Raw genomic sequence first — 23151 nt, 5'->3', positions numbered from 1 at the left:
CTTTTTGTTGTAATAGCACAATTTTCTGGTTGCTAAGTGACGGGCCCCTGGCCTCTTACCATTCATTACTAAGAGTTGCAGTCAGTTTGTTGGTTGCCAAGCTGCAGGTTGTTGCCATGGCGCAGATTGTTTCGTGGATTTTCGTAGCATGCCGTTGGTCACTTTTGGAGAAGAACTTTTGTCATTGTAGGCAATGTTGCCAGCGGGGGCAGTGCATGGTCTGGTGTGAGTTTATGGCACCTGGTTTGTTGTTATGATGATGCTGGTGGCGGCATAGCCTAGCACTGCCCTTTGGCCCCGACATCTGTTGCTGTTGCTGCCTTATCTGATCCATTGCAGTGCCATGACTTGAGAGCAGTGTTGCAGGAGCCTGTCTGTGCAAAGGCCTTGGCTAGTTGGAGTTCACTTCAGCCCCAAGACCAGCGAGCATTTTTAGGTTTCCCAGAAGCTACCTTTCTGTGTCAACCATTTTCATGGTCAGATCTTTCATGGAACAGCCTAGATGATGCTATTGGAAAATGAGGTTAACAAGAAGACATTGGATTTTATATACACTATTTTTAATAGTTCTGTATGGATTTTATAATGTTGTTCTAATTGTCTTTAATTGTATACTATGGACTGTTATAGCATCGAATTGCTGCCAATTTGTAAGCAGCCTTGAGTTGCCTTTGGGCTGAGAAAAGTGGGATAGAAATATCGTAAATAAAAAAATAATAAATCTCTTCCTGGTGAAATTTATTTACCATCGTCATAGTAGAATTCAAACACAACATATTAGTTTGAAATATCAGTATGTGAAGGAATCTTGTAGAATCTTTTGAGACTAAGAGGATAAAGTTGCAGCAAAGCTTTCTTAGACTATGGATGCATCTACACTATGGAATTGATGGAGTTTGACTCTATAGATAGCTTTATAGAGTCTTTAGCCTTCACTATCAAAGAGTGCTGGTGCCTCATCTAACTACGTCTCCCATGATTCCATATCATTGGGTCTTGGCAGTCAAAGTAGTGCCAAGCTGCATTCATTTTCCAGTGTAGATGGACCCTTAAGTGTATTTGTTCTGATTGATAGATCTATAAAGGTTTATGCTGGAACCAGTCAGTCTCAGAGGTGCAAAACGATCCCTTTACTTAGCAACATCCTGTAAATACCATATATTCTGGTGTATAAGACTACTTTTTAACCCAAGAAAATCTTCTCAAAAGTCAGGGGTTGTCTTATATCTGGGAGTCGTTTTATACATGGGAGTCATCTTATATGCTGGAGAAGCCTTATGCGTGGGAGTCGTCTTATACGCAGGAGTAGTCTTATACGCCGGGAGTCGGCTTATAGAGCGGGTGCTAAAACTTCCAATCCGGATTGGAGAATCTGTGGTTGCTGCATATTGTGGGGGGAGCTCAAAAAAGGCAGTGGCCATGTCCCGTGCAGCGACTGCATGAAAGCATTAAGGGTGACGGTGTACAAGTATGGTAGAAGAAAATCCATTCATCAGGATTCGTGGACTTAATGCAGTCCCGATGGTGAGGTGAAGGGGCGGAAAAGTGTAAGTGAAGGGCAGAGCAAGTTGCAGGCGTCCGGGATGCCCGGGTATGGAAAAAAGAGATAGAGAGGCTCTGGGCCCAGAAAAACACACCTCTTTTACCTTTCTGGCCCACCCTTGTATCCTATTACTGTACCTTCTCTGCCTCTCAGATCTCGCTCCTGAAGACTGCAGTGAAGCGGTGCAGGTGCGCATGTGCGAGATCTGAGAGGCAGAGAAGGAGGTACAGTAATAGGAAAATTACCATATTGAAATCAAATCTGATGCTTTTAAAATTTTTATTTGGTGTGCATTGGAAGAGGGGTAGTCTTATACGGCGAGTATATCCCAAACTCTATATTTTAACTGGAAAAGTTGGGGGTTGTCTTATGTGTGAGGCCTGGTGTGAGAAGCTTCGGTGAAAGAAGCTCCAGTTGAAGGCCTCATGTGTAAAGCTACTGTGTGAATCTTCAGTATAAGTCTGTTGTGAGAGGAGGCTCTGTGAGCAAAGCTGTTTATCTGCATGAGGAAGAAGCCTAGCATGGAAGCAAAGAAGGAAGTATAAAGGACTTGATTTGTGTTGTGGAAACCTTGTTATTGTAAATAATGCGACTATATTATTTTACACAAAGAAAAGCCTCTGTTGGAAGAGATAACATTGGTCTATGGGGTTTTTGTTCTTTTTATCACTTTGGGCTCCTGGTGCTGGGGCACGCTGCTGCTAATAAGTTACTCTGCTGTACATTTATGAGGAGGGTCTTTTGTTAATAAACCCACTCACCCAACAACTGTGAAGGCCTATTTTGGTCCACATGGTCTTTCACATTGAGGACATTGATCTTCAGATGGGAGGCAGTCAAGACAAGGGTTTCTTGACATGAAAGCATGTAGATGAGAATTGAGGGGTGGGAGCCTCCCAGTGAAATCAAACTCTGGGGAAAGGTTACTATCAAGGCTGCTCTGTAGCAGTTTCAGTTCCCAAAAGGGCAACTACGGTGAGGTGGATCTGTAATTGGTTAAATGGACGAACCCAGAGGGTGCTCACCAATGCTTCCTCTTCATCTTGGAAAGAAGTGACGAGCGGAGTGCCGCAGGGTTCCGTCCTGGGCCCGGTCCTGTTCAACATCTTTATTAATGACTTAGATGAAGGGTTAGAAGGCATGATCATCAAGTTTGCAGATGACACCAAATTGGACATCCACCCCGTAAGGAACTACGTGATTTAATAAAGGTTTATATTTTGGAAGGGGTCTGTGCTGCGCCTTCATCTTGCTCTGAATTGCAGAGATTGTGACTTCTAAGAAAAGGCTGTATGAAGGAAGAAAAAGGAAAGGGGGAAAGGTATGAGGGAAGGAAAGAAAGAGAAAAAAGAGAAGCGAAAGGAAAGGGAAATGGACAAAATGGAAGGGGAGAAAGAAAAAGAAGGGAATACAAAGGAAGGAAAAGAAAGGGATAGGGAGGGAGGGAGGGGAAGGCGTGTAAGAGAAAGCAAGGGAATAAATAAATAAAGGAAGAATAGAGAAAGGGATCAGGTATATGAGGGAAAGGGAAGAAAAATAGAAAGAGCCACAAAGAGAATGCAAGCTCAGGCAATCCCAGGTATATACGCTAGTCTGTGAATAAAAATAGTATAAAACAAAAGACTGTCAGAGTAAGGATTTGTGACTAAAGTGAGGTGGGCAGTGAAGATGGCAAGATATATTTTCTGAAAGAGAAGAAGTCAGCAGTGTTGTCTCTGATAACATTTCCAAGCTCTCCTCAGACCTCTTTCCCACCCGTTAACCACACCTACAAAGTTGAGTATTAACCAGCCAGCAGGCCTCCCAGCTTTCGAGCTGTAAATCTTAGCCATATTGGTATGTTGAAGGCCCTGATCAGTACATCTTGTTTGGCCAAAGGCCAGGCGAGACAGATTTATTGCATTTCTCTGTGTGTTCAGTGGTGGTGATGGGACTGTGAGCCCAGGGAAGGGCCCTGCGACTCCTTGTCTGTGCAGTGATGTGAACAAGTAGCCCAGGAAACAGGATGCCGGTTTCCCCTCATAGCTCCCTCTCTCAGAGCAGAGTACAACTGAAAGACTTAGAGCAGAGTAGGTCATGTGGCTGTTGTTTGACAAGACAGGAAGCCAGAAAGTCTTATAAAAAATAAAATCAATACAGAATTTGGCTTGGATGGCTCATGAATTTCCGCTTGCATCTGTCCTCCCTCCTGTGAAGATCTAATATGCGGTGACTGCTGATATATACATATGGGAATATAAACAGTCTCAACTGGGTGTAGTTACCAGGTGGCAAAGGAAGACAAGCTGGTGAATGTGGACATTGAACCCACAGCTGTTGCTATTATTTATTAGTATAACCCAGTGTTTCTCAACCTTCCAAATGCTGTGACCCCTTGATACAGTTCTTAATGTTGTGGTGACCCCCAAATATAACATTATTTTTGTTGCTACTTCATAACTGTAATTTTGCTACTGTTATGGACTGTAATATAAATATCTGATATACAGGATGTATTTTCATTCACTGGGCCAAATTTGACAAATACCTTATACACCCAAATTTGATTACTGGTGGGGTTGAGGGGGAATTGGTTTTGTCATTCGGGAGTTATAGTTGTTTGGATTTATAGTTAACCTACAATCAAAGAGCATTCTGAACTCCATCAATGATGGAATCAAATCAGACTTGGCACGTAGAATTCCCATGACTAACAGAAAATGTTGGAAGGTTTTGGTGGACATTAACCTTGAGTTTTGGAGTTGTAGTTCACCTACATCCAGAGAGCACTGTGGACCTAAACAATGATAGATCTGGACCAAGCTTTGCACAAAAACTCAATCTGTGCAATCGTAAACACTGGTGAAGTTTGGGGAAAATAGGCCTTGACATTTGGGAGTTGTAGTTGCTGGGATTTATAATTCACCTACAATCAAAGAGCATTCTGAACCCCACCAATGACAGAATTGGGCCAAACTTCCCCACACAGAACCCCCATGGCCAATAGAAAACACTGTGTTTTCTGGTGGTTTTTGGTGGCTCCTCTGACATCCCCCTCGCGACCCTCCCAGGGGTCCTGGCCCCCAGGTTGAGAAACACTGGTATAACCGATTAAACTCAGACTCTTCACCAGATTCATGCAGGATTTATGGCAATCCCTCATGATACTCTGACATATTTCCATTCTGGATTTCTAAAATGTGAATACCTAAATGACGTAGATGTGGTATAGAGCAAGAGCATGCATGCATTTCATTCAGTATGTAAATTGTATGTGTGGGTGTAAGGTTTAATGGATTTTTCTCTCTGTTTCTTGTTCCATAGGGTATTGATGATGCCAGTAAGGACAAGTGAGTGCCTTTATTGTGTGTCCCACTTCTGCTCTTGGCAGTGACTGGGGTGGGCTGGGAAAACCTCTCTACCTGCTGTGTAGGAAAGGCAGTGCTTGAAAAAAGTACTTATTTAGATTTGGGGAATTTAGGGGAGTCTAGTTTCCAAAAGTAATTTGTAATGTTTTGGTGGAGAAAAATATATGAGGTTCACAATGCAGTGACTTGCAGTGCTTCCCTCTTGACATCAAACGGGACTCCTTTCTCTTGCTCTGCCTTGCAGTCGAAGCACCCAGGAAGCCTTAAACCCTGAAGATGAGGTAGATGAGTTTCTGGGTCGTGCCATTGATGCCCGAAGCATTGACCAGCTGCGCAAGGATCATGTCAAGCGCTTTCTTCTAACTTTCCAGAAACCTGAGTTGGAGAGAAAGGTACTCCTTCCCTTTGTTACTTCAGCCTAGGTTGCAAAATGACCCTTCTGCAGTGAGTATTGGGCACCCAGTGGTAACACCAACTCTCTTTTCCTTCCATTTTGTAGTATTCCAAAAAGGTAGATACCCGTTTTGGGGGCTATGTGGCTTGCACCGTGCTGGTCTTCTGCTTCATATGCTGTATCCAGATTGTCATTTTCCCTCAGTAAGTGAGACACTTGCAAGAGTATGTTCACTGTGTATAATTGAGACTGTATATATGCACATGCACTCTTATGCACAGATGGTGAAGATATGTGCTCCACTGGATGCCAATATGTGGCATGGTTGTGTACATGAAACTTTTCCTGCAGATCCATATTGTGAGCAGGCACAATTATTCACTGATGTGTACACATGAAATACTCCAGCTACACTCTCACAGCATACTGTGATGTAGTCTAATTGGTAGCACTTCATCTTCATGTTACTGATTCCCAATTAAACCATCAACTAATACTTCAGAGCAGCTTCCCCTAATGTGATGCTGCCTTCCATGTATTCCGAGACTGCAGCTCCCCACAGCTTCAGGTAGGAAGGCCTTTTTTCATGTCAGGAGCAACTTAAGAAACTACAAGTCGCTTCTGGTGTAAGAGAATTGGCCGTCTGCAAGGACGTTGCCCAGGGAATGCCAGATGCTTGATGTTTTGCCATTCTTGTGGGAGGCTTCTCTTGTACCCCCGCATGAAGAGCTGGAGCTGACCGAGGGAGCTCAACCTGCTGATGAAATGAATAATTTTGATAATATTCGTTTGTGAAGCGGGAGTATATGTAGATAAAGAGCTTAGGCAGATCACCTGTTTTGGTGGAAATGTATGGTTTGAAATTTATAGAGGATAAAGAAGGAAGATTAATATCCTAACAAAGCTGAACTGCATCCAGAAAGATGGGATCACTATATAAAAAAAACGCACTGCTCCTTTCCATTAAATAGTCCTATCTTCTATATAGCACTCTAGTACAAAAGATAAGATCACAGTCACGTCCACCATATAGAAATCACTTGAAAGTGAGTTGGAATTGGATAGATGGTGAAAAGTAAACTTATGGCAAAAAATTGAACAGCCAAACCCGATCTTTGCTCCATCTCTCTGCAGCTCCGGCCTGATGCTTGGTGCCTACATCAGCATCTTCAGCATCCTGATCACCATCCTTTTTGTCTGCGGCATCTACTCTTGTCTTGGGGTGAGTCTCTTTATTTCTTCTGTGGGATCCCATGGATGAGTGACATTTTATCTGTCCAAATGGCACTCTCATTTTTTATTATATCCTGCCCTTGGAACACTCTATAGCAGTGTTTCTCAACCTTCCTAATGCTGTGACCCCTTAATACAGTTCCTCATGTTGTGGTGACCCCCAACCATAAAATTATTTTCGTTGCTAATTCATAAGTTGAATTTTGCTACTGTTATGAATCATCATCTTACTATCTCATATGCAGGATGTATTTTCATTCACTGCACCAAGTTTGGCACAAATACCCGATATGCCCAAATTTGAATAGTGATGGAGTTGGGAGAGGGGGATTGATTTTGTCATTTGGGAGTTGTAGTTCCTGGGATTTATAGTTCACCTACAATCAAAGAGCATTCTGAACTCCACCAACGATGGAATTAAACCAACCTTAGCACACAGAACTCTCATGACCAACAGAAAATACTGGAAGGGTTTAGTGGACATTGGCCTTGAACACTGGCTAAGTTTGGGGAAAATAGACCTTGACATTTAGGAGTGTTATTTGATGGGATTTATAGTTCACCTACAATCAAAGAGCATTCTGAACACATTAAAACATAACAAAGTGCTGGATCATAATTTCCAAGTGCTTGGTGAATTGTGGGAGCTATAGGCATAAAAAAAGTCAAACAAAATAAATTCCCAAGCTTTGCTGAGCAAACAAGTTACATCTCTATTATTGTTTTTGTTATTATTGTTATTATATTTATACCCCACTTTATCTCCCCCAAAGGGGACTTAAAGCAGCTTAACATGAAAGCTTTAGCATAACCATTTAAAACATACAAGTACAAGAATATTAAAACAAGATTAAATATAAACAGTATTATAACAAATCCAGAGTTAAAACCCTGGCATCCTCTGAATTGAGAGTAAGATAATAAATGTAATAATAACAGTAATAATAGAGTAAAATAATAAATGCGATAATAAAAAGTAAAATAGTAAATGTAATAATAATAGAGTAAAATAATGTAAATGTAATAACAATAATTGTTATTATATTGATATTGATATTTTAAAGCCTTCCTGAATAAAAATGTTTATTTCTTGGGTTGAGGGCCTATTGTGTGATTGGATCTTAATGCCTGATTCACATATAATCTAGTTGGTGAGAAAGCGAACTGGACCTCACGACTGTTTAATTGCTCAGAATCTGTCTCATTCCTGCCTCTTAGTCATAAAAGGATGGGGATGATGGTATTTTCTGGTTTCCTCCATCTTATATGCCACCATCTGTTATTCTTTTTCCAGCCCTTTCCAGCCACTTTGCAGCGTGTTTCCCGGAAGATCATCCAGTCACGGATTAACAGCACAATTACAGGTGTCACTGCCATCCTGCTTGTGTTCATCTCAGCTTTCATCAACATGGTATGAGGATTGGGGGCAAGGTGCTGAGATGAGAGGGGGGCAGGTCTGGAATGGCAAGGGCAGTGTAGAATCAGATCTGACAATGCAAAAAGTATATGCACACCACACAGTTATAGCGATTTGATACTAATTGAGTATCCCATATCCAAAATGCATGAGATTGGGATTTCAGATTTTTGGGGTGCTTTTGGAATACCTGTATTTGCATATGAGATATCTTGGAATTGGGACCCAAATCTCAACACAAAATTAATTTAAGCTTCACTTATATACGTAGCCTGAAGGTAATTTATATACTGTATGTACTCGAGTATAAACCGAGTTTTTCAGCCCTTTTTAAGGCTCAAACAACCCGCCCTTGTCTTATACTCGAGTCAAAGTTATTTATTATTTTACTCTATTATTATTATTATTACATTTATTATATTATCATTATTGTTATTACATTTACATTATTTCACTCTATTATTACATTTATTATTTTACTTTTATTATTACATTTATTATTTTACTTTATTATTATTATTATTACATTTATTTTACTCTATTATTACTGTTATTATTACATTTATTATCTTACTCTCTTTATTATTATTGGAAGGATATACATTGAAACCACCTTTTTTCTCAGTATTTTCATGCCCAATAATGCTATTGTGCTGATGCAAGCTGTGTTGCACTCACAGTAGCTCACCATCTCAATTAGTCAAAAGTGATATGCAGTGCAGTTTATGTGGCACATATTTTTGCTTTCCACAGCTACTTGCAGAAAGGTGTAATCCAGCACCATTCTGCTGGTGCCCTCCCTTATTTTGCTAGGATTAAATTGGATTTGAGCCAGTGAATTCCTTTATTTAGAAAACAATGTAATTGTAATGTCTTAGCTGTATTACTGATGTTTCCAAACTCTGGAATGTACACAGAATGAGAAGCAGCTCTGCTTTCAAGCAATTCTAGCCTGTCTGTCTCCAGCCCTTGAATCTTAGGGCTTTAGGACACTGGTTGCCCATCTCTGCAGTGATAAATCTCAGAAATGCTGAGGTTGGATAGCTCTGGAACAATAGTAGAGTGTCAGATTCACTGGCAGTCCCACATAGCCGGTTATTTTTTTCCCTCTCTCAATCTAGTTTGCTTGCAGTCGGCTCCGACTCCAAGACTGTGTTGCTGGATTTCTCAACATGACTCCTTCTCATGTGGAGCCCTGCCACCTCCATGCCCTCAACTATTCATTGGCATCAGATACTTTGCCCTGCCAGGAAAACGGTGCCTCTAACTGCAGCTTCCCTGAGGTATGTATGCCTCACAAATCCTTCAGTGTTGGGGGGACGGGATCTGATTGAGGGAAAACTGTGAAGATTTGTAGGGGGGGTGGGTACCAGAGCTCAGCCAGGCATTTGGACACTTACTTTGCACTCAGAGGATAGTTTCTTTACCCCCTCCTCCGTTACTACTTCTACTCGTCACACCTCCAAGGAATACCTTGATAGCAAGTCTGCTTCAGAATATGTTCAGGGTTTGTGAAGTCTGAAAGGTAGGATGTTGCAGAATAGGTCTCTGTGGAAGTAAGAGGGAGGGAATATGGTGTTAGAGACATTGTGGATCACACCAAAGGTATCTTGGTTTGAGAGGAATAGGAATGAGTGTAGAATTCTGGGAATTAGTTTTTGTGAAAGAGGTTTTTTACATCTTCCTCTCTCTGTTTTTGTCCCTGTAGTACTTCACATACTCAGTGCTGCTGAGTCTGCTGGCCTCCTCCGTATTCCTGCACATCAGTAGCCTTGGAAAGCTGGCTCTGCTGGTGGGGATGGAAATTGTGTACCTGGCCGTGGCTGAAGGTCCCCAGAGAGTGCTGTTTGACAACTATGACTTGCTGGTGGTTGCAAATGCCTTGTAAGAGCACCTTTTAGCTGTTGGGTTGGAAGGAATATGAGTCTTTAGCCTGTAGGGAAGGTGAAGTAGAAGAATAGAGACTCAAATAAATAAATAAATAAATAAATAAATATTTTTATCCCACCCTCATCTCCCAAAAGGGACTCAGGGCAGCTAACAAAGCACGTAGTAGTGCAAACAGAATACACAAAATACAGTAAAATACATATAACACATGACGTTGTCTACTATATATAAAACATCATAAAATGTTTTCTAATTTAGATTAAAAAAATACTCAATAAAATGCAGCAAAGGTTGAGTAATTCTCCCCACTTGAGAGGGTTGCATTTTTTAACTAAAGTGTACCTATCCCATTATGTTGTTCCTCTTCTCATGCTGGCATAAATAAAGTTGTTAGTTTCTACACTGGGCATCCCCTGGGCAACGTCCTTGCAAACGGCCAATTCTCTCACACCAGAAGTGACTTGCAGTTTCTCACATCGCTCCTGACACGGAAAAAAAGCAATTGTTAGGCCTAATGAGAGGAGAACCAGATAACCTGTTTGTTAACTCTCTGATTAAACGTTTTGTTGAATGGAACTACTTCAGTTGGGAATAACCTTTAGGATTCCAGGAAATAACTGGTCTTGATACCTAGCATGAGTTTTAGTTCAGGGGATAGAGAGAGGGGGCTTAATTTTCCCCCCAGTGCTGGTCAGTAAGAAATCACATGATTTTGGGGAATTGGTCAGAATGAAATGAATCCAAAGAATGAATGTTCTACGCTTCCATGATCTTTGACTCCTGAGCAGAGCTTAAGAAGGCTAACATTTTTGGACTACAACCTTCAGAACTTCTAGTAGCCATCACAGTTGAGTTCTTCTGAGAATTGCAGTCTGAAAGTGGCTTCTCCCAAGCTCTGATTGTAGGGAAAGGTTTGAGGTTGAGTAGGGATGCTGGTGGGTGGCTTGTTCTTCTCTTTATAGAAACTCTTCTTCTCTTTTCCATACCACAGCAGTCCAGCATTCAATGAAACGCACAGTACTCAAAACTGGTGAGTAGAAGCCCAGTATGGACTGAAAGGCAGAAGTGGTGGTGGGATGAGGGGTTGACAGAAATATCTAGATGAGTCTGCTGGAGGGGCTGCTGCCATTCCTGGGGAAAAGGCCAAGTGTAGTGGGCTCTTTCTCTTGTTGCTAGAGAATTAATTTTAAGGAGGAAGGAGTCCCAGAGGATGGTGGGAAAATTATGGTGAATTTTGCATAACTGTTTGTATATTTTTACAAGCTAAACACTAAAAAAAAATATAGTGCAGTTAACAAGAGGAAGAAGAATAGTATCAAAAAGCATTAACCATATCACTACCTTGCAAATAATTACAGAATTACACTGGCCAACAGACATTTTGGTGCCTCAAATGTTAGCCCTGTTTCTGGATTTGTTTGACCTGTGGATTTCAAAAACGGCACCAATTTTCCCCTATCGGCTCTAGTTTTTGAGATAAAGAACATACGCCATATAGCGATCAGTAACTGCTTGCCCATAGAAAACAATGCTAACCATATCTGAGAAACTATAGTGCTGATGCGGTTTATCCAGTGCAATTTTCTGGATCAGCACCCCAAATAACACCAGGAACAACCCTAAAAACCAAGACACCAAGATTTTTTTTGGTTGGGCTGTGTGATCAATAAAATACTATAAAAATATGTAATGCACCGAAGTAATAGATATTATAAGAACCTACTAAGCTGGCTAAACGAGGACACTACTGAATGGTGGCTCTTCAGGAGAATCAACTACAGAGTCTTGAGGATCCTAATCCCCCCTTTGCCTGTTTCAGGTGTCTATTGCTTAGGATTAGAAAGTATTGTGAATTTTTTTCTGGATGTTAGGAAGGCATGTGAGAGCCTTTTGTTCAGTGTACTAAAGGAAGTATGCAGAGAACATGTAGTTTTCCATGTGTTTTTGAATATTTTTCCCTTCCTTCGGCTGTATTAGATAAAATCTGATGGCAGTTACAGTTCAAAAGCATCTTGAAATCACATGTTGCTGACCCTCTGTCCTGAAGCTGGATTTCTCTTGATCTTGGATTCTGATTTTCAGAAGCCTTTTTGGCCTCTGGGGAAGCAGTTTCTGGTTTCTTTGCATCCTGGTTACAGCGTTAATATATATATCATGGTGTAGCGGGTTAAACCACTGAACTGCTGAGATTGCTGACTGGAAGGTCGGCGGTTTGAATCCAGGCAGTTAGGCCCAGCTTCTGCTAACCTAGCATTTTGAAAAAATGCAAGTGTGAATAGATCAATAGGTACTGCTTCTGTAGGAAGGTAATGGTGCTCCATGTAGTCATGCTGGCCACATGACCTTGAAGGTGTCTATGGACAACGCCAGCTCTTTGGCTTAGAAATTGAGGTGAGCTCCACCTCCCAGAGTCACACACGACTAGACTTAACTTCAGGGGAAACCTTTACCTTTACTTGAAATTTGCATTAAGAAGTAGCAGAAATACAAGATGAGTACTTCTTTTGAAGAGTTGAAATTCTTGGGTTAAAATTGCAGAGGGGGAGGAAATGATGACAAAAGACTATTATAAGCCATTTTAAATACATATCTAGCCCTTATATTAATTAGAGAGAGTGCCAAAAGGGTTACAGAAGAGGCAGGTTTGGGGGAAGGGCTTCAGTGTACAATCTGTCTTGTTGCATACAGACTACAACCACAAAAATAATGAATTATTATTGTTGCCACATTGAGCAGAATTCCAGGCAAAATCATCAGAAAAGGGCAAGTAGGTAGAGATTGTTTTTAAAGAAAACAATCTCTACCTACTTGGAAATACGAGTCAGCAGAGTTTGAGAAACAGATCATGAAGGGGTAGAGTTTTGTAAAGGTATGTTTCAACTTTTCACGTTGCTTCTTTCTTCTCTCCCTCTGCTCCCCCGTCTCTCCATCACCCATTTCTTTTTGTAGTCTCGCAGAGGGCAAAGTGGCCTTGCAGTACATGACTCCTGTCATCCTCCTGCTTTTTGCACTGGCGCTCTATCTGCATTCCCAGCAGGTGGAGTCCACAGCCCGTCTAGACTTCCTCTGGAAACAACAGGTAGTTGAAAGTGGGTCAGGAGAAGTAAGGATTTTGGTGGAGATGGGTCTTGGTTGGGTCGGCGGCTTTAAGGTGTCAAATATTTCTCAAGCCATGTGGGAATTTGTGATTTCTCCTGGTTCTCCAGTTTCTCCATCCAAGACAACCATTGTTGTCTTCATAGGCTAAAAGGTAGACAGCTGATTCCTAGAAATGCTAGGTCTTGTCAAGCTGTAAAAAAGGAGAATGTTTTTCCCAAGTTTGTAGATTAATTCCTTCTTTTAAAAGCTGAGTGCACGTTGGCCTGTACACATATAAACCAGCATTTTTGAGAAGCTCAATCTTTTAAAAAGAGACAACACAGAAACAAAATTCTTTAACTACAGATATTAATTTAATACAATTAAATACATACCATAAAGCAGAGCTTCTTAAACATTTCCACTTGCAACCTTTTTCTTCCTGAGAAATGTTTCCATGGCCCCAAGTATATACGGATATAAAATAGGTGCAAAAGCAATCATTACTAAAATAAATCAGCATTTGCAAGCCTTGCGAAATAGGCTGATTTTCTTTTTTATGAAATACAACTGAGGCATTTTCTGCAGAGTCTACTGTAAACACTGTGTATTGATACTAACGGGTTTCTGTAAATCGGTGGTGCTCGGAAACTTTTTACTGTTGCCAATGTTGTTGTGACCCCACCAATGAGCTAAGGGGACTACATTTGGGTTCAAGGTGGACAGTTTAAGAAGCAGTGCCATAGCTCACTAGCAGAATGATTAGTAAGAGCCCCTGGTGACACAGCAGGTCAAACCACTGAGCTGCTGAACTTGCTGACTGGAAGGTCAGCAGTTCAGATCCGGGGAGCGACGTGAGCTCCTGCTGTTAGCCCCAGCTTCTGCCAACCTAGCAGTTCGAAAACATGCAAATGTGAGTAGATCAATAGGTACTGCTTCTGCAGGAAGGTAATGGCACTCCATCCAGTCATGCTGACCACATGACCTAGCAGGCGTCTACAGACAGCACCGGCTCTTCAGCTTAGAAATGGAAATGAGTACCACTCCCCAGAGTTGGACACAACTAGACGTAATGTCAGGAGAAACCTTTACCTTTTGTCACATGAGCTCTGACTGTTAAGCTTATTCAGGGTGGTAGGAATTAGCTGCCTTACAGACAGTGACTCTGGAGAATTTAAATAAATTTCCTACTTCACTAATTTAATCTGTAAAAACTAAACCTTCACCAGATGGAGCAGAAGAATAATCTTTCCAAAACACCTTCCTCAAATCTAGCCAGTTGTGATGCTGAGGAATTTCTAGAAATGATGCAAGAGGCATATACACAATTCTAAAGAATACAGAACCTAGGGATTTCTTCTGAATATCAGAATAGAATAGATCTCATGAAATCTGTTTCACAGTATCCCATGTTTTGCTGATATCATTAATAAAATGTAGGGGCTAAAATTATTGTGGTTGATCTACCAGTATGATGAAGATTTACCTACTTCTTCCCTCTGGTGTAACCAAAAATATTTCTTTGCCTTGTCACAAATTCCCAGGCTACAGGTGAGAAAGAAGAGATGGAAGAATTGCAGGCCTACAACCGCCGGCTGCTGCACAACATCCTGCCCAAAGACGTGGCCGCCCACTTCTTGGCCCGCGAGCGTCTCAATGATGAGCTGTACCACCAGTCCTGCGAATGCGTGGCTGTCATGTTTGCCTCCATCAGCAACTTCTCCGAGTTCTACGTTGAGCTGGAAGCCAACAACGAGGGCGTTGAATGTTTGCGGCTGCTCAATGAAATTATTGCTGACTTTGATGAGGTTAGTACATGTCTTTGTTATACTGTACGAAAGCAGGAGGCACCAGAAGACCAGAGGCAAAATAATAAGGAAATTTATTTATTTATTTACTTACTTACTTTATTTATATACCGCTTTTCTCAGCCCTCAGGCAACTCAAAGCGGTGAACAACATCAATACAAAACATCACGAGACAAGTATAGGGCAATTAAAAACAATTGTAACATAAATCATTAAACATCAGTATAACAATCATTAGTGCCTCAACAGTAAAATCAGAATCCAGTCTCATCATCCATTATTCCTTTTCCTATGTTCAATTACACTGTTTAATCAAATGTTTGTTCGAACAGCCAGGTCTTCACTTTCCTCCGAAACGCCAGCAGGTAGGGGGCCGATCCGATATCTGCAGGCAGGGCGTTCCACAGCCGAAGGGCCACCACTGAGAAGGCCCTGTCTCTCGTCCCTGTGATGCAGGCGGGACAGAGAGCAGGGCCTCCCCAGATGATCTTAGTGTTTCTCTTAGAATAACTGCTTGACAAAAATGGAAGGAGTTTCTTCAGTACTTCAGAACTGTGTTGTTTTTTGTTTCCTAACAACTCCTGCAGCAACAAACATCAAAAAGTCAGTAAACTGCCTTGGTTGGTTAGCTCTGGATTATGTATTCCTCCTTTTGTTGAGAGAGCAATTGAATCCAAGATTCCTGAAAGTATCTAGGGAACTCAGTAACAATATATATTGGGGAAAAGTGTAAAATGTATTTCGTTAACAAACTGTCACTTGTTAGATGCTTTCAGATGTGCTGTGGATTTACTGGACCAGATACTAGTGTTTTGAGAGGACTTGTGAGTAGGCTGGTTGGATCTGGCTTCTCCTTGTGATGGAATTGGTTGGCCCTTTCTTTTGCTCAGTTGGTATCAGGAGGTGATGAATATTTGTTGGAAGTGTTCCAATGATCATGATTTTAAGACAGAAAGACTGACTTTTACCAAGTTTCTAGAGATAGTTTGGGTACTAGAATTCCAGGATCCTGGAATTTGTGCAGTGAGGGTAACTGCACTACGCAAGCTATAAGACTCCCCTTATCTATGGGAAATACTTCCCTGCCCAGGCCATGGTTATGTTAAATCTTGGATACACCCAAACACCATTAAATTAGCTTATGTTTGGTCCTACCAACCCATGGGATTGTGTTAGAAGACCTATTTATATCTAGAGATATTGTCCCTACGAATTTGCTAATTACTCCAGTGCAACTTCCGGGGGAAGCATACTTAGCTTCCTACCAAAATCATAGAACAATTTTTTGCCCAGGCACAGACAAGTGAAACCACTGATATAGGTTTTGTGGCTCTTAATATACTAGTTATTAAGACTTTCTTAGGTGTGACCTGGTGGAACTCAACCAAGCACATTGCTGTCACCTGGATGATGGTGGATTCTTGCTGGTGGATCTATTGCTGTGGGAGTGATATCTACTTTCAGTGTTTTATAGTCACTATTCCATGTTATATAGGATACTGTCAGGAGGAGAGTGCAATCTGAGGAGGGCTCCTGTGTGACTTGGAGCTGGAGAGATATAGCCCTATTGGGAGGGATAGCCAATAGTCCAGAGGACAGGAGCAGAATTCAAAACGATCTTGACAGATTAGAGAGATGGGCCCAAACTAACAAAATGAAGTTCAACAGTGACAAATGCAAGATACTCCACTTTGGCAGAAAAAATGAAATGCAAAGATACAGAATGGGTGACGCCTGGCTCGAGAGCAGTACGTGTGAAAAAGATCTTGGAGTCCTTGTGGACAACAAGTTAAACATGAGCCAACAATGTGATGTGGCGGCAAAAAAAGCCAATGGGATTTTGGCCTGCATCAATAGGAGCATAGTGTCTAGATCTAAGGAAGTAATGCTACCCCTCTATTCTGCTTTGGTTAGACCACATCTGGAATATTGTGTCCAATTCTGGGCACCACAATTCAAGAGAGATATTGACAAGCTGGAATGTGTCCAGAGGAGGGCGACTAAAATGATCACGGGTCTGGAGAACAAGCCCTATGAGGAGCGGCTTAGGGAACTGGGCATGTTTAGCCTGAAGAAGAGAAGGCTGAGAGGAGATATGATAGCCATGTATAAATATGTGAGAGGAAGCCACAGGGAGGAGGGAGCAAGCTTGTTTTCTGCTTCCTTGGAGACTAGGACGCGGAACAATGGCTTCAAACTACAAGAGAGGAGATTCCATCTGAACATGAGGAAGAACTTCCTGACTGTGAGAGCCGTTCAGCAGTGGAACTCTCTGCCCCGGAGTGTGGTGGAGGCTCCTACTTTGGAAGCTTTTAAGCAGAGGCTGGATGGCCATTTGTCAGGGGTGATTTGAATGCAATATTCCTGCTTCTTGGCAGGGGGTTGGACTGGATGGCCCATGAGGTCTCTTCCAACTCTTTGATTCTATGATTCTATGATTCTACCTCATACAGCAATGGATCCATTAGCTATCCCTGATTGCAGTAATAACTATAAATATTTTTTGTGTGTGGTGTTTATTATTGCATGAAAGATATGGCTTAACTAGCCATGTAACAATAAGGCAGCAAATTCATTTGAAATATATTATAAAATGTGATTGTGAGAGGACTAGGGAGTGTGCCTCTTTCCCCAAAGCACTCAGACCAGGTTGCATCTGGTATCGAAATAGTCTCAAATTGAAGGAGTTTACAGGGTCAGCTTTTAAATAAAACATTACTATGTCTCTGGGGTTTTGTGTGTTTATTGGATTGTATGGCTGTGTTCTAGCAGCATTTTCTCCTGATGTTTCACTGTGGCTGGCATCTTCAGAGGATCTGGTGGTGGTAAAGCAAGTAGAGTTACCATCATCAGATCCTCTGAAGATGCCAGCCACAGATGCAGGTGAAACTTCAGGAGAAAATGCTCCTAGAACACACGACCATACAATCCAGAAACTAAAAAACACCTCAGAGATTCAGGCCATGAAAGCCTTTGACAATACATTACTATGTTTTGTCAGACTATTCTTTAATCACTAAGCTTTCTCCAGCATAGGACCCTCTAGATTTTTTGCCTGCAGGTCTCGTCACTGCCAAACACTGGTTGGCGCTAATGGGAGTTTTAGTTCAGAATGTTAGAAGACAATACACTGGGGAAAACTGCAAATAGACCTCCATGCCTGCCATAGATGCAGAAGAAACGTCAGGAGAGAATGCTTCTAGAACATGGCCATATAGCCCGAAAAATCTACAACAATCCAGTGATTCCAGCCATGAAAGCCTTCGACAATAAACTGCAAATAGATTGCCTAAATTTAAACCTCGGGAGGGTTTTTTAAAAACCCAAGTAGCAGACATTTTTCAAAGATATGGATGGAGAAAGAATATTCATAGAAATTTGAAGGCAGCATAATGTTTCAAAATGGGACTGCAGAGGTTTCCTGATTCAGGGTAATATACTTGGTTTGAGTCTTGCATTAGAACTCCAGGAAACCAGGGTTTTAATCTCTGCTTGATCATGGAAATACACAGTGTGACAGTGTGACTCTCAGCCTCTGAGCCAATCTTGCCAAGAAGACCTCATGATAGGGTTGTCTTAGGGTTGCTGTAAGTTGGAAACAGCTGGAGGGCACAAAACAAGAACAACAACCACCATCCTGAGCCAGGCCTCTGAGCCTCCTTTCCTTCCTGCTTCGCAGCTGACAGAGACATGTGAACCATTGCACTGGGAGCTATCTCTGTTGACAGTTTTCTTTTCCAACAACCCTGCCTTGGGGCTTAAAAAATAAATGGCCAGAAGTATGTGGCCATTTAGTAACCACTGCATTATTTTAAATTTCCCTTTCAAAAGAAACTCCTGCAAGACATTTCCAGAGATTTAGCAGAAGGTTGGGGTGATGGCTCTTGGCAAGTTGAGGGGAGTTCAGTGATGAGTGCCCACAGGCAAGCTTCTAGATTAGTCTGCTGAATCAAGCATTTCCCCCTTTGCCCCCAGGATGTGCGAGGAGAGATGTGCGAGGTGCATTTTCAAGAGGCAGCTGTGGAATAGCCCCTTCCCCCTAAAAACAATGTCTGTTTTCATTACAAAGGGAATTTCTATAGTGGCCTCTAGTGAAAAAATGATGGAATGAGATGTAGTTCTGGGGTGGGAAAGGTTTCTTTTGGGGGTTACACTTCCCAAATAGCTTGGAATTTTCCTCCAAAGGAAAGCTTTTTTTTCATTTTCTGGGATTATCTGCTGCAGTAGTCTTAGCAGACCATAACCTGAACATGAGTCAACAGAGTGATGCGGCAGCTAAAAAAGCCAATGTAATTCTAGTCTACATCAATAGGAGTATAGAGTTGAGCTCAAGGGAAGTCATGATGCCCCTCTATTCTGCTTTGGTCAGACCTCACCTAGAATTCTGTGTCCAATTCTGGGCACCACAATTCGAGGGGGATATTGACAAGCTGGAAGGTGTCCAGAGAAGGACCACCGAAATGGTTAAAGGTCTGGAAACCCAGCCCTACGAGAAGCAACTGAGGGAGCTGGGTATGTTTAACTTGGAGGGAAAAAAGTGGAGAGGGGACATGATGGATATGTTTAAATATTTGAAAAGATGTCATATTGTGGTGGGAGCAACTTTGTTTTCTGCTGCTTTAGAGTCCATTGGTGGAACTTAACCCTCATGATCACCTCTGTTCTTTGGCTCAAATGTGCTAAGGAGCAGGCAGGACAAATGGTTTGATGTTTTCATACCTTTCCAAAACATAGAGCAGCAAACAGCACCATGCACATGTTGAAATGCTTCATACTCGAAGATGGACAGTTTATTTTGGCACAAGATAAAACCCCAGAAGCACGCTCTCCCACTACTGGTACCCCCAATACTATAACAATAAATGAAGTACAATGGCTGCCCTTGGCTCCCAAAGCATGCTATCCACAAGGACTGCCTCACATTACCTAGGGGTAGGGATGTCAATTTTTCCACATTGCCCTGGAGTGATGCTATTCTGGGGCATAGTGGGAATATCAGAACATGTTAAGGGAGGTTGGTGTTGTTCTCCCACCTTACATAGCAATGGCTGTGGGAGCCGATGCAGAAGGGAATATGTGGCTTGCTGAATGGTCCTGTCCTGGGGCATCCCTGTCTGGTTATACTCTGGGAGCTGTTATAGGGAGCAACAGTGGTGCAATGGGTTAAACCCTTGTGCTGGTTGAATTATTGATCTGAAAACCTGAAGGTCAGCAGTTCAAATCCACAAGACGGGGTGAGCTCTCTGTCAGCCCCAGCTTCCCATGCAGGGACATGAGAGAAGCCTCCCACAGGATGGTAACACATCCGGGTGTCCCCTGGGCATCGTCCTCTCACACCAGAAGCAACATGCAGTATATTCCCAAGCCGCTACTGACATGATAAAAAAAACTGTCTGGTTATGGCTCTTTCCATAGATTATGGAATCGGGGCAGATTATGTTCTGCTATTTGGAGTTACAGTAAACCCTTGGTATCTGTTACGGCACACACTCCATGGATACCAAAATCTGTGAATAGTCAAGTTGCATTATATATCATAGCATGGTAAAACAGTGTTCCTTATAAAAATGGCAAAATCAAGGTTTGCTTTTTGGAATATATATAAAAAATCAAACTGGTTAGTTGAATCTGTGGACGCAAAATTTGTGGATACGGAGGACTGACTGTATTTTTTAAAAGCAGTGATACAGAGAGGTCCTTGCTGGCGTAATCAAAGCAGATCTTTTCTTCTGCCTATAGATCATTAGTGATGAACCTTTCAAGCAGCTGGAGAAGATCAAGACAATTGGCAGCACCTATATGGCAGCTTCAGGACTGAATGACAGCACCTATGACCGTGAAGGGCGCTCCCATATCACAGCGCTGGCCGACTATGCGATGCGGCTCATGGAGCAGATGAAATACATCAATGAGCACTCTTTCAACAACTTCCAGATGAAAATTGGTCAGTGGCTCTGGGGGCTGTGGTTGATTAGGTGGGAGTCTCATATAGTCATGTTAAAGAGCAGATAGGTGATCTCAAAACTGAATGACTAAGACCATTTTCTCTCCCTTCCCCACACCCTGGCATATTTTATTTTTTTCCTCCCATAGGACTAAACATTGGGCCAGTTGTGGCAGGAGTGATTGGAGCCCGAAAACCACAGTACGACATCTGGGGTAACACCGTGAACGTCTCCAGCCGTATGGATAGCACTGGTGTCCCTGACCGCATTCAGGTGAGAACAGCTGTTTTGACCATAGTTGCCATTATTTTGCAACCTCAAGCTGCTTTGAATCTCCTTGTGGAGAGAAAAAGAGAGGTATAAATAAACATAATGATAATGATAATAAAGATAACAATAATAATAATGGTGGCACCTTTCCACAAATAGTTGCATCCCCAGCAGAGGAAGGAGAAAAAAAGACAACAAAATCCCCATACATACAAATATCCATAGCTTGGGTCCAAATACTTCAAAAAATAGAGTTTGGACATCTATTGTGTGCTATTAAAGTCTTTTCTAATTGATGGCTACTTGAAGACTACACTATTCTGGGGTTATCTCAACAAGATTTGTTTGGAGGAAGCTTGCCCTTGCCTTACCACAAAAGTGTGTGACTTAGCCAAGATTTTCGTGTCAGGTGTGACTTAAGAAACTGCTAGTCAATTCTGGTGTGAGAGAATTGGCCGTCTGCAAGGGTGTTGCCCAAGGGATGCCCAGGTGTTTTTGATGTTTTACTATCCTTGTGGGAGGCTTCTCTCATGGCCCCGCATGGGGGAGCTGGAGCTGACAAAGGGAGCTCAACCTACTCTCTCCGGATCCGAACTGTTGACCTATGGGTCAGCAAGCCCTGTCGGCACAAGGGTTTAATCCATTGCGTCACTGGGAGCTCCACTTTCCCAAGATAGCCTCATGAGTTTCTATGACTGAGCATGGATTTGAACCCTGGTCTCCTGGAGTGCTAATCCAGTACTCAAATCTCCGCTGTCTACATCAATTTACTTGGGTTGTTACTTTTTAAGTTGTAAGAGGCATAAAAACTTGGGAAAATCTTTCAAACTCCTTTCCAGCACCCTAGAATGCTCTTTAAAAGAACTTTAAGAGTAACTTGATAACTATTATTACACTAATAATGTAGTTAAAATTTCATAACCACCACCCCCCCCCCTCCAAATTGCTCTGCCTTTAAAATAGACTCCAGTTGCCTCAAAAGTGTTACAGGCTGTTACCTGCAACTTGTTGCTCATTGTTTATAACTTGTACTTGGAAAAACATATACATTTTACATAGTGCTGGGAAGATGGCAGTATTGCTTGCAGGCACATATTCTGAGGAGTATATTTTGTAAACATGGGGCCACCACAGAACAGGCCTTTTCTCAAGCTGCCAAACCAAGCTTTTTCTAAAGTTTGGGGTAACATACATTGAAAAACACCTGCAGCTGGAACACTTGGATGAGGTGGAGGGCTTTAGCTCATTTTTCTCCTCCCTTTGAATGCAATTTCCTGCTTCTTGGTAGAGAGTTGGACTGGACAGCCAATGAGGTCTCTTCCAACTCTAGGCTTCTATGATTCCATCCCGCCTTGTGAGCTAGTGGGGACCATTCTTAAATATAACGTCAGGTGGAGGAACTGTCTTCCTTATTCCCACTGTGATTGTCCTCTGCTTCCAGATTTTGCTGTCCATTCTTTTGGGAGGGGGATTTGGAGGTGGTGGAGAGTTGGGGCTGTTTTCCATCTTTGGAAGAAGCTTCTGCAAAAAAGAGGAGTAATTTATGTTGTTAATCTTTATTTGTTGTGAGCTGCCTTGGAGACAGTATGTGTGTCTGGAGTCATATATTTCAAATAACTATACTATGGAGGATTGTATCACTAGAGCTCCCCCTCTTGACCACTTTCTCAGAATTTTAGTGCATTAGGATTATAAGAACTCCTTTGCCAGATCAGACCAGGAGTCCAACTCAACAAGTATCCTGTTGCCAGTGTAACCCTCAAGTTAAATTCACGCATAGCACAAAATGACAATAATCTTTGTCTGGAGATAGAATCCCTCTAAATATGGAGGTTCTATTTACCTGCTGAGGCCATAAATGAGAAATATCCTCTGCGAATCTGACTTGTTTTTTTCAAGCCATCCAATATAGTGGTGGCCACTGTATAGTAGTTGCACTGGGGCAGCCTTTTACCAACCTGCCATCATTCATATATATTGAACTGTTACTTCAATTGCTGGACCCTGGAATGTAATATTGAAACATTTTGGGAGATCTAGGCTTGAATCCCCATAAAACTTAAAGGGTGGCTTGACCTACTTCACAAGTAGGAGCCGCGGTGGCGCAATGGGTTGAATCCTTGTGCTGGCTGAAGACCTGAAGGTCAGCGGTTCGAATCTGCAAGACGGATTGAGCTCCCGTCTGTCAGCTTCCCATGCGGGGACATGAGAAAAGTCTCCTACAG

At 42.1% G+C, this 23151-nt stretch overlaps 1 protein-coding gene across 3 annotated transcripts in view; it reads left to right on the top strand.

The window, feature by feature from the left end:
• Positions 1–23151, top strand: part of ADCY6 (adenylate cyclase 6) — a 64786-nt gene that overhangs the window by 38217 nt on the left and 3418 nt on the right. For all 3 annotated transcript variants that reach the window (XM_060764134.2, XM_060764135.2, XM_060764136.2), the window contains exons 11-22: positions 4847–4872; positions 5135–5282; positions 5390–5487; positions 6419–6506; positions 7812–7928; positions 9056–9217; positions 9643–9818; positions 10816–10854; positions 12774–12903; positions 14447–14710; positions 20451–20655; positions 20805–20929. In XM_060764134.2, coding sequence (XP_060620117.2) covers positions 4847–4872; positions 5135–5282; positions 5390–5487; positions 6419–6506; positions 7812–7928; positions 9056–9217; positions 9643–9818; positions 10816–10854; positions 12774–12903; positions 14447–14710; positions 20451–20655; positions 20805–20929 — 1578 coding nt within the window. The remainder of the gene's footprint in view (positions 1–4846; positions 4873–5134; positions 5283–5389; positions 5488–6418; positions 6507–7811; positions 7929–9055; positions 9218–9642; positions 9819–10815; positions 10855–12773; positions 12904–14446; positions 14711–20450; positions 20656–20804; positions 20930–23151) is intronic.

Source organism: Anolis sagrei, chromosome 2, assembly GCF_037176765.1.
Source record: "Anolis sagrei isolate rAnoSag1 chromosome 2, rAnoSag1.mat, whole genome shotgun sequence".
Taxonomy (NCBI): domain Eukaryota; kingdom Metazoa; phylum Chordata; class Lepidosauria; order Squamata; family Dactyloidae; genus Anolis; species Anolis sagrei.
The sequence above is the reverse complement of the archived record's forward strand: the minus strand, read 5'-3'. Positions and strand labels throughout refer to the sequence as shown.